The following is a 12,963-nucleotide window of genomic DNA, read 5'->3' as shown; positions in this document are numbered from 1 at the left end:
AAGAAGACAGTCTGACCAAATGAAACGGACAATGATTATCATATCGGTATATTATATATTATGCAATGTGATACCATATTATATTATGCAATGTGATACCAGATGGTTCATGAATAATTTGTGTTAAATAAATATTGGTTGGGATTAAATTTACTGGTGTTCACTGTCGGTCACGTAATTCAGATAAAATCTATAGTTTATATGAGTGAAAGGAATGTACCCCGTGGAGGGATTGAATTATTTAACCATTGCGTCAAGTAACTGGTGTATGGTACGGGGCGCCATAGTATGGTACTTCTGTAACATTCTTCCAATAGAATATCTACATTACACGAATATTCTTTGTATGGATTTTTACTATTTGCAACTGTCTTAAAATCGTACACGCATCTGTGTATACTCGTTAAAAAGGATATTTTCCTCATTGCGAACAACGATGATAATGACGTCAATGACTATAATTTATGAGTAGCCCTACCACGATTGGTATGATAACGATAACGATGATGAAAAGTATGAGATATGCGTTTTTGATATGAGGTGGATAAATACAATACATCAAATATGTAACAGTGGCGTAAGCAGTAAGATGATGACAATGGTTTTAAAAATCCACAAACATAAACATGTCATTGTCAGGCAAAACTATTTCTACACAAACAAAGTTTCATTATAGTTTAAAAAATATGGCAATATAGTGTGGGTGTATGTGTGTGTGTATTACGATACATTCAGATGACGTATTTCTGCTCTTAGAATATTCATAAAAGCCAGCTACATATAGCCGTAATTAAATATGACATTCGTCAGCAATATAACATTAGCAAGAGTAGCTGAATTACTATCCAATCACATAATAAATATGTCATCATAAAAGGTTGCCGATCACGATTTGATGTACAAATTAGATAAACGAAATCTCACAAATAGATAAATAAAAGATAAAAAAAAGGATATTTTCAGAGAGTAATAAATCTTAAATGTATAATCTTCTTATGAAGGGAATGCGTGAGTTGTTTGTAAGTGTGACTATATATTAACTGAGTGAAGAAAACTAGTAAACTAATAAATTGTACCGATAAATTTCATTGCAATTCGTTTATGCGATGTATTTTTAACTGACGAATTTCAAACTTAATAAAATGAATCAAACAGCTTATTTTCTTGCAAATATAAAGCTTGTTTCCACAAGGCAATTATATTGATACGGATGAAGTTTTGATAGCATGCACATTTTAGAAAAGTAAAGGATTGAATTTGTTTCTTTGTGCAAATAGGCTGTTTCCCCGAGGTATTTTTGGGCCTTTTGGGTCTCTCATCTTGTGTTTTGTTTGTTTTTGCGAGATGACTACAGTATTCAGGAACGGTCTGACGTCATCGTCTTCAAGTATTCCCATATTATTTTCATCTTATTTTAGGACTATGATGTAACTTTGAACTTTTATACTTTTTTCCAATGAAAGAACAAAGTGAATGGGCGGTGGTGGTAGGCACACGCTATACTATACAATGCTTACTTGTTTTAACATTTACGTAAGAAGTGGAGAAAGTGAGACTCTATTGATTTTTCAATAATTCTTTATGACTAAATTAATATTTCTATCTTCAACATGCTTATTGTTTCTTTTCAATGAATGTTATGTGATATTATTTTTGAAATTTTATATGGTTAGCAAATGAATTTATAACGAGAAAATAAATTGAATGTAGCTATTTGATGTCATTCAAAGCTGGGTCAATTCCTCTGAAACTCAAACTAAGCGACATCGGCATCACGCATCGTCGTACCATGTGCAGTACCAGCATTATTTACCACAGTACGGTAATTAAAATAATAATGTTTAAACAGACGTATTTAAAACATTACATCTCTTGAAATACCAAATTTTGAATGGAAATTCTATTTTATGAAGTACGAAATTTCTATGATAAACATTTCTTATACTGTAGGCCTATTTATGAGTAACGTGACCATGCACATTTTTGTGCATTTTTGGTTTAAACTAAAATTAATTAAGTTTCAGTATACTCTTGTGGCATAAAATCTGTGCCCATGCGCATCTAACAACCCAAAAAATGTCTTTGGAAAAGAACGTTAATGAAAGACCGTATCATATCATATCTTATGAAAATTAACTAAATTATACAAGACTCAGCCCACCCATTATACTCAGATATTATTATTAGCAGATCAGGAAGGGCTATAAAACTGACACAGAACACAATTTCAACAAACCGTTTCAGATTTTCAACACTGTAGGCTACATGGCATGCAATTTATTTAATCAAAACTTTAAAAGAGAGTAACTTGTATTCATTTATTTAAATATTTATTACTTTACATTATTTAATGATCTACTATGGTACAAAACATATCTAAAAATTGTAAAATGATTACAATAAAGTAGACTTGTATCTTGTATCTTATATCACTGTTGTTATCATTTACGAAATCACATAACCGTTTATATTTAACTTAGACACAACTGAATGACTTATATACCCCTTTTATCACCGTTGATTATTATAAAGACAACATAATTTAAAGTAAGAGAGGTCATTCAAAAGCTGAATAATTATGGATATTACGTCATTCACCACTTAGTCAATTTGTGACTTGTAATTTCACATTTATTTCAATCACACCTTGATCTTCTTTGCAATATCTTAATACTTCAATCAATAAAGTCCACAATTAATGTAAATTGGACACGTAGAATCAAATATTGTTAATATAATAATAATATTTTATTATAATTATTTTTCGGCATGAATATATTACATGTTAATCACTAAAGGAAGGACAAAATGGCAATGTCACGATCATCGAACGTAGGTCTACCACCAACAGCTTGGTGTTCACTAAAGATTGGTTCCCGCCTGCTAAGCTTGGTTCCCACTAGAACGTAACGCAAGGACGTAAACGCAACGCAAGCGAAGTGACCAATCACAAGCGATGGCGTATTCGCTTGTGATTGCTAACTGTCTATAACTTCGCTTGTCATTGGATAAAACGCTTACGTTGCGTTTACGTCCTTGCGTTACGTTCTAGTGGGAACTAAGCTTTAATAAAGGCTAAATGACGTAGGCACAACGCAATCGAATTGATCAATGACAAGCAACATTTCGGATAATCCATCGCTTTTGATTGGTCAAATTACTTACAGTACGTCCTTGCGTCTAATACTTGGTTTCCACTACAGTATAATAAGTTATTTTACCAATCACAAGCGATAGATTTTTTGGTCAACACGCTTGCGTTGCGTTTATGTCCTTGCGTTACATCCTAGTGGGAACCAAGCTTTAGTGGGAACCATTAAATTGTAGTACAACATCTCTGCGTTGCGTCCCAAGTGGGAACACGTTTAAAATATGAAATACGCCAGTATATTATGTACACGATATTCAAAGCTTAACACGTGATATACATTTTAACTCCCAGTTTGTCACGATAATGTACAAAATTTAGAATGTAGGCCAGATTACACCTTTAAACATTTAGAATAAATATACGTGATATGATTGCTAATTTCAACTGAATGCTGTGTATAAAACATAAATTATGAGTAATTGTGATTCAATCTTAAGTGCATCACACACGTATCACGTATGAGTTAAAATTATGAATGATAAATGAATAAACAACGAATTGTTGTTATGGGTTATCGGTATTATAAGGATTACGATGCGAGTATACCAAAGACCACAAGGTAGAGGGTATTTAAGTACATGCACAACAACAATATTATTCAAAAGTATGTATTGGTGCGGAGAAGTCGAAAACAAAGGCAGATTGTTTATCCAAAAAGCATTATAATATTGCTAGATTTTAGGTATGTGGAAATGGACAAATAAACAGTTGAGCCGGTTTTCACAAAACCACAACAATTGTTTTTCTTTTGATTCATTGATATTTATTATTATTTTTCATCTGTAAGTGTATACATCTACTAGTACTACTGTATCTCTGAATAGTCTTTTAAAGGCTGACATTTCCAATACACATACATATGATTTAAAACAGTCACTCCCTAGACTAAAAATACTTTCTTCTTCAAAAACAAATGACAAAACTTTACACACTGAATATAGCTTAATTGAATTATTATTGAATTTAATTAACTATTGTGATGTAAATATTGGCCGCCACCACATGCTTTTTGTAGTATTTATGATCAGTTAGCTGTGGTTTTAAATTGAAATGAAGGCAATTAATAAGCTTCACTGTTATTGGATTGAAATTTCTTTCATGCCTCACTAAAATGGTGTCAGTAGGCCTATAGAAATCCGAAAAAGATTAGCAATAATAAGTTATATTTGGTAACAAATACTAAACCTTTATCTGAGAATGTAAATGAACTTAGGTGGTCTATGCTTGGCCATATACTTAGAATGAGTGAAGATACTCCTGCTTTTTCAGCATTGGTGTTTGGTATAGTACACTCTAATCCAATAAAAGGGCGAATTGGAAAACATCAAACCAATCTGTTAAGTACACTTAGAAATGATTTATTTATCAGAAATTTTAAGATAAATAATTTTAACGACCTAATTAATTTGCGTGAGATTGCCAGCAACAGAAATAAGTGGCTTTTGTTATTTTGAATCTTTATTTTTACATTATTTTATATTTTTTGTTGTTGTAGGATGCATGCATATAAGAACGTATCAGATTTTGTAAATCCACAGTGCGTGGTTTTGTTACATTTTTTGGAATAAAGTTACCTATATATATAGGCTATATATAGAAATCAAGATATTTTTATATAACTGTTATAACCATGACTGGGGAACATTTGTTTGTTGGAATGTGTTCCTTGTAGTTGTCGATAGTTGTACTGTCGTAGGACTGCAGGTTGTCATGATCTCCATATTGTCCTCCCCGAGACTGACACCAGAGTCAGGGGTTTGTGGGGATGGAATGTTATGGTCATACGTATACGGTGTCAAGTTGAGAGGGAGGTACTCGGGCCTTGGCTGGGACTGGTTTAGCAGGCTAGCTACCTCGGGACATGGAAGATCATCATGGGCACTAGCTGCCAGAGTTTGTCTTTGGTTAAAGGTGTAATTATCACAAGGCTGATGAGTATCAAAGCCATGTGGAACTTGATTGTCAATTTTGTTCGTTGAATCATCATTTTTACGTAAATTTGAAAACGGAGTAAATTGTTCCTTCTGACTAACATCATCCTCACTGTGGCAGATATTTACAGATGGTAAATCGTCCACGCACTGATCTGACAACCCTTGTGTTAGCGCCGTCGTCTCTTCGTAAGATTTCCTTGGCGGAACAATGTAGTCTTGGACAAATAGATTGTTTTGATTTACATCCAGTACTGTGCTTCCAGCGAAGTTACCAGCAGATGATGATGATGATGGCGGCTCATACCGAACTCTTTCCAATTTGAATTTAATTCGTCTAAGGCAATCGAGTTCGTTAGGCGGTTGGACCAGTGCCATTTGCCGATTGCATTTTATCCAACTCTGTTTAGGTTTTGTGTATTTTGAGTTTTCTTGATTCCAGTCTGAGCCTTTGGCTATTTTCAGACGCATAGTCAGTTGCTTTGAGCTGTTTTTGTAGTCTAGTTTAACGTCATCTGACTCTATGGGCTCCCTGGTCGTGTAGCTGTAACAATTAGCATACTGTAAAAATAACAGAATTAATGTAATTAATATAAAGCTCAAATAAAACTAAAACTTGAGGCTACCCATAACTTATACTACAAGTACAAGCAGGTTCTATTTCCAATGAAGGAATTGTTTTAAGTCAACAATTCTCAATTATTTTAAGAGAAAAATAGTTATAGTATCAAAAAAATAATAGACTTTCTTGTATAATAATGTCCATTTTGAAGAAATGTTGTAATTATTAAACGCTAAAATTAATATAAAAAAAAACACTTCATTTTATATGTATTAGGCCTATACTTATCAATAGAAATTCAATTTATATTGTTAGTGGTTTAGTTTACAGTTAATTTACAGTTAAGTACAAACAAATATGCAAATCAGTTATCGTTTAATTCCATTATTGTGAATTAATACAGTTTATAAGAATAAGTAGGGTTTCACAAAATCAGCAATTTAAATCTAGACTAGTGCTAAGATATAATAATTATTTTATCTTTGAAAGCAAACAGTATTACAGACAATAAAACCGTTTAATAGATGGTTTCAACGAATCATTTAGATGATCATAAAGCCATATCCTGATTCAATTCCAATTAAATCAGTATACAATCTATGCTTTTGAAGAGTTCGATAACATCGGTCTTATAATTAGTATGTAATTTAATTCTCGAATGTATAAACACGAACCAAACAAATGTGTAAACATTAAAGATGAGAATCTGAGGTAAAAAACAGTAAAACGAAGAGACTCGAAGTTGACACCCTGCCACTAACCCACTGGGATGTAATGGTTTCTAATTCGATTTGAGCAATCTAGGCCTCTACTTTATATTAAAGCGTAATTTTGAAGTACGGAGCATGGAGTTTCTCCGACAATGCAAAGTTATATTTGCCGATTCAGCAGGAAATGGTGATCTAACACGTATTGTTCATTAATATGATCATTATTCATTAATAGAATATGCCTATAAATCATTATAAGCACCTGAATGTACGGTATTTCTACATTATGTCACTATGTCCAATATCAAGACAGATTCTCAGATACAGTGTATGTATTAAATTAGAATGTAAACTTTGTATTTTATCACTCGGAATACAAATAGTTACTATTTGGTGACTCTCCTTAAGCATGGTTCCGACTAGAACGCAACGCAGCGTAACGCAGCGACGTATTGACGCAAAGTGATGTATTGCGTAATCACAAGTGGGAACCGACGACGACGCAACAGTGCTGCAAACATCGTAGGTTTGATTTTACGCAGGCGGGGGAAAGCACAATGATTGGAAGGGCATTTTCTTACGTTGCGTAGATTGCGTCGCTAGTGGGAACCAAGCTTAAACTATAAAACATTGTAAATCTTAATTACAATTTGTAGTATCGATTTGCAAAGTCTACGGACACATTCACTCTGTTTCCCCAAGCTTAACAGATGGTAATGCAGTTAAAATCTATAATACTGGTACTAACTAAATATAAGTTAGCCCGCCGGCGGATGCGGATAAATTTAGATCGTGGTTGACGCAAATCAACGAAAATGTACACCATAGAATACGGTATGGATACGCTATAATAGAACTGTTATTGGATTGGTTCATTAATTGTTGGAATATGTTCTAGTGCTTCTGGTTCAGGTTTAATTTCACGTCTTCTTAGGAAGTTATGTATATTATCTACTTAATTTTTTTAAACAATTATGTCCTTTCAAATTTACCCAAACCACTAATATAGTTGTGGCAGTATATGATGAATGCAACGTACCAATTAACGCCCTCGAAAACATTTTATCGTATGATTTTGTTTTATGTTTTTGTTTCGTTTCAAACTGAACTAACTTGATCTGGTGAATATTTGTAGTAGGGGTTCTGCATAATAAATATAGTAATATCTTACCTGTTTTCTGGGACTTAAAACATGTTTCCGTTTCTTGGATCTACGGATTGCATTTTTGTCTTCCTTTAGTCTGTAAGAAACACATAAATAATCAAAATCTTGCTCATAATGTGAATTTAGATACATATCAATGTATAGTTTTAAATAGGCAATAATGATTCTAGACCAAAATAAAGTTAATCTGAACTGTTGAGACTTGATAAGCCATGGATTAAGAATCAACCGCGTTTTGGGTATTAAGAGCGGGATTAAGAGGTCTTATCGGTATGGAAATTAATGCCACATTACCATAAGATACATAGTATGTAAGTATAAAGTAACCCCAGTACAGTTATTGCCGGATTTATGTTCATACGCAGAAACATTTCTCAGAGGAATGGTTTGTTCGTAAGCTCTACTCTTTCGAGAGATGATGATTTCAACGGGTCACAAGCCCACGGAGAATGATAAAATGTAACGTTACAGGAAATATTAAAACATTTAATCAATGAATATGACTTTCGTTCACTACACGTATATGGGTCTGGCATTTTCAGATATACTATAGTCTCTGGATGAGGCTATAACCATCATACTGCGAGTGAATAATTCAGTTACACGGTTAGGCCTATTATGTCTGATGTTGGAGAAAGACCGACATTATTAATTCATTTATACTGCCTTCTTCAATTCCAATATTGTTGGCCTACTCTTTAATTTTGCTCTATTTTCCATTTCTAATAAATTAACTGAACAAAATTGGTTAAACCATGGAGAAATAATATTTCTCCATGGTTAAACGGAACTCAATAGTGTGAATGGAGCTCGTGACGTCATTGCGTGAGTGTGAAACATCTCTTATTACCTTTCTTGTATTTCGAATAAGCGTATGAGCCCACGGTCAAGTATATTATCCTCTGGTTCCCATGTATTCGACCTGCGAAGCAAACAGAAAACATAATGATATTTAATTCAATTATTTAAGCTGGTGTAGGCCTACTAAAGTGCAGAATTTGAAAAGGAGATGTTTTTGTCATCGAACTTTGTTACCGTACGTACCTAAACGTTTGGAAAATGTTCAGCTAAAGATTTTTAAATTAGCATAATTTGCATTTCAAATATTCATTTTTTAATTCGGAAATTCTTGTATTCACAGATAAAAGTGCAGTTTCTTCTCACTTTCTCCTATACGGTAATACACATGTTTGTCAACGCTGGTTACAAAACCAGCAGCTGTTTGGCTGAATGGTTCTCTAGCTTTCTTTCAAAAACATCTCTTTTCAAGTACTGTATCTCTTCGTTCCAAGCAACTCCCATACAATAATACTACCCGTACATTGGAGATGTTTGATGTTAAAGTACTAAGAACATGATTAAGAATAAGAACATACTAAATTTGAACATTATTTTTTATTTAATCATAATTAGGAAGCAGCATGCTGCAAATATAAAACATTCTTGGCAACGTTTGTTATATTTGTTTTTAACTAATTCAATTTTGAAGAGTCGTGTTGTAAAAACCAGGAACAGTATAGGCCTATGTAATCAATTCAGACCAGTTGTTTTTAACAATCCCAGGGTACCTTAAACAATACGGACAGATAACAATAGTATAATATACCAGGCACGGAATGCATCAATGTGGTTTTCAACTTATGTAAAAACACGTATACCATTTTGATAATGTCTTGTTGGGTTTCTTAACGACTTCCTGTATGGAATTAACCACAGCATTATGATATTTAAATTGCGTGTCTAATGTTTCAATATAATGAAGAACTTCGTTGAAATGAAGAATTATAATCACACGTTTTGGTAAAACAATAATAGGGCCTACTTTACGAAAAAGATTGGTGTACATTGTCGAACCACAATACTTATTCATTTGTTTTAAAATATACATGTTTTCGCTTGAATTTTCCTTATGAAAACAATTCATCTTACTAGAATAATTCAGATCCGTCTTTTTATTCTAGCAGGCGACTTGTGTTTTGCCATCATCTTATTTTAACACATTTTATCACGTTTACTGACAATAATATGGATACGTGACGCTTAATTAGCCTGCATCACGGTTCGATCACGGACTAATCCGCATAATTACGGGCCTAGGCCAACGTGGCAAACAATCCGAGTACGAGGACTGAGAGGTCACGATCAATATTTTGCGGTTATGATTATCATAATATCTATTTAGAGTGCAACGTACTCGGCTTTTTAACTTGTAATTGTTTTGCTATAGGTCTACGGTACAGGTAAGTACGTACGGTTAACCAACCGAACACAACAAAGATGGATGAAAACAAAAATAGAAAAAATATTTGCACTATCTGTCCCGCTAAACCTAACTATAAGTGGGCTCGTTGGTGAGCGATATGATGAATTAGATTGCGTGACATGACGTGATGTAGCATGATTGTGCGTGACGTAATAACGCACGTGACTTTTACAGTCATGTTTAAGTCGCACCGCAAGATCTAAAATTCCAACTAACCACTGAAAAAAAAACATTTTGCTACTTACTTGTTGGACCAACCTCTCCATTTCACCAAATACTCGATGCGACCCTAAATGGAAAAAACAAATGTTATCTTTAGGATTGCAATTGTTTATTTGTTTTGCGTGAGAATGTTTAGTGATTGGTCTGACGTAATTTGTACTTTAAATACTAAGTACATTGAGAATATTTGCGAACAAATTCCCAAGTAATTATCGGGTGGGACTCGAACCCACAACCTCCAGATCACTAGCCTGGCTTTCATACCGGCCGAGCTTACACTGATGGTCAGGGGTTAGATTTGGGCCCAAGTAAGCAGCAGATACTTATCTTTGGTACAAATGACGTCAGAGTGGCAAACATGAGACCAAATGTTATCTTATTGACATTTCAACTTATTTCTCTTCGACCTATAAGTTTTGTAAACGTTAACTTAATTCTAATGGGAAAAGAGAAATCTAATAATGGTTCGCTGATTAAATGAACAGAAAGTTGGCCTATAATATACAATTGAAGCTTAAAATTGAGAAGTTTTAATCTAAAATCCTCTGGTATTTCCATCTGTAAGAAAACTAGTGTAAAAATGCGGTAAGAGGTCTAAAATATAAAATAATTGTTAGTTTCACATCCGGGTTTGAAATTGTTGTTTTTGCTGAAGGAAATGTTTTTATTTGTTTTTATAATTATTGGAATACAAATATATTTGTTTGTACGTTCCTTTCGTTTCCGTAGTTATTGAAAAAGAATTTTATAGAAAAACGATTTAAAAAAAAATAAAAAAATTAAATTGACTATTTGGTTTAATTTAACAACACAGGTAACCAATATCAACAATCAGGTTTTTAGTAGAAAAGTTAAAGTTGAAAGTATAGGGCCAAATTTATTAATGTTGATGATTAAGTGCCTGGTAGTTTTTTATAAGCTAAACCTCTCCAGAGCTTTCTTACATCCAAGTGGGACCCAAGCTTTAAGCTCTGTCTACACTATCAAACTTTATGCGACAAATGTGAGCTTTCTTTTTGTAAGTTTGTTTTTATAATTGAAAGGATAAATATAATATTATATATTCTCAACCCACCATCGGCTGTGGGCAACGAAGGCAATAAGTTTAAGGCGCGCGAACAAAAGTTAGTGAGCATTTTATCAATTGTACCACCTCGAGAAAGTTCGATCTACCAAACGAACTACAGTGGGCCTATTACTATTGAAATATGATAATTGTTTATTCGAACCATAGGCCTACTTATTAAAAAAGGTATGTGCAACTTATTCACTGTTAAAATTTGAGAAACAAACAATTATAGAAAATGTATAAAAAGAACATAACCTGGTTTAATCTGTGCCATGGTACCGGTATTATTATTTAAATGTTTCAAATACAAAATTCGTAAACTTTTATAACAGCATGTACATTAGTATAAAATGTTATAGATATAAACGAAGATATGGATAATTAAATATACGAAGACTTTTAACATAAATAACTTAGGTAATTCCCTATCGAGTGCCTCGGTCTTTTTATTGCCATTTATGCCTACAATGCAAGCCTTAAAATACTGTAATACAATCGTCAAAAAAAGTATAGCTTATACATCAATAATGGTAGATTTCCTACCTTTCTGATTCTGCGTCTCCGTATACTATCAGCAACATACACTCCTTCTGTTATAATTCCTTGTGTGGATTTATCTGTCCACGGGTCGGACATAATCGCTTGAAATTAAAACTCCAGGGCAGCAGCCGAGAAAACAGCAGGTCTCGCGATGAAAGTTAATATTCCAGGCGCTGCTATACACCGTTAGTACAGTATTATCCTTACAACCGGTTACGTTTGGCAACACGACTGAAATAGTATTGCGTCGTTGCGTTAGATAAATAGCTGGCTACTTTAATGACGTCATACACCAGCTGACGTCATCCGCTTAGCACAGGTTGAATTGAATACTTATCCGAAGAATCGAACAGATAGTAAATTGAATAACGTTAATAGTAAACCAGAACTAATTCTGGATGGTTTAGAGTTTCTCTCTTTCCTTTGAAAATGTGTAAATAACATATGTTTTATTACAGTTCTGGTCCAATGTTATGAGACGAACTACCGGTATGTTGGAAAGAGGGCGACTTTTGCTTGAGTTTTATTTATTGCGCAGTAGTTACTGTATATCCTTTCATAGGCCTTGTCTAGGTCTACTTAAAGTTATGGCTCATCGTTTTAAGATTTGGTATAAAGACGATACCATATGATTGTATTTTAATACAGTAATAACCTGTACATAATTATTAATTAAATAGACACCAACAAAGGGTGTCCCAAAGGAAGGGGTACTCAGTATTTGAATTGCGTAATGTTCATAGCATCGTGGGGGATGATTAACTATTAAATAATGTCTAATTTTATATCGCTTATGATTCAACACCTCGATGCGTATTGTTAAACATTTCACTCTAGCTTCTAACACGAAGCCTAAGAGTGGCGATATTTTTGGCAATGAGAAATACTGATATGTGACGTCACACATATGACTTGATTCCAGCTGCACCGTGGTTAAGCAATGCACTAACAAAATATCCTTTCTAGACTTGTTAACTTTTTAGTCATGCATTTCCTTCTCCTTTTTTGAAATAAAAAATGGTTTTTCCAATGTGAACCTGGAACATTTGGGTTTTTTTTTAATTAGGAACCGTTCTTAAAATAAAGCCTTTCAAAAAGTAGGCCTAATATAGGCCCTATTTCTGTACAATTAATCTATAAAGGATGATTACGCAATCGCTAAAATTACATTATTATGGCCACAAAAAAAACAGAATTAAAATCTCATTCATCCATTGTTTCAATAATTGCAATTCATTGTAATTATTCATTAATATTTAATGTATTTTTGTGACGTATAAAGACCACGTGTCATGAACAGACTAATTATACAAAATTAATTAATCTGAAAAAAACTTTTACTGTATCTTT

The 12,963-nt window shown here is 33.3% G+C and overlaps 1 protein-coding gene across 1 annotated transcript; it reads right to left on the bottom strand.

Moving 5' to 3' along the window:
• Positions 1-3,824: 3,824 nt before the first annotated feature.
• LOC140047567 (uncharacterized) lies at positions 3,825-11,830 on the bottom strand. The gene is made up of 5 exons (XM_072092610.1): positions 11,617-11,830; positions 10,028-10,071; positions 8,370-8,441; positions 7,526-7,595; positions 3,825-5,643 (listed from the first exon to the last, which is right to left on the bottom strand). Exons 1-5 carry the CDS (start codon positions 11,707-11,709, stop codon positions 4,774-4,776), a joined length of 1,149 nt encoding a protein of 382 aa, XP_071948711.1. The 5' UTR covers positions 11,710-11,830; the 3' UTR covers positions 3,825-4,773.
• Positions 11,831-12,963: the final 1,133 nt, after the last annotated feature.

Source organism: Antedon mediterranea, chromosome 1, assembly GCF_964355755.1.
Source record: "Antedon mediterranea chromosome 1, ecAntMedi1.1, whole genome shotgun sequence".
In the NCBI taxonomy this organism is placed as follows: Eukaryota; Metazoa; Echinodermata; class Crinoidea; order Comatulida; family Antedonidae; genus Antedon; species Antedon mediterranea.
The sequence above is the reverse complement of the archived record's forward strand: the minus strand, read 5'-3'. Positions and strand labels throughout refer to the sequence as shown.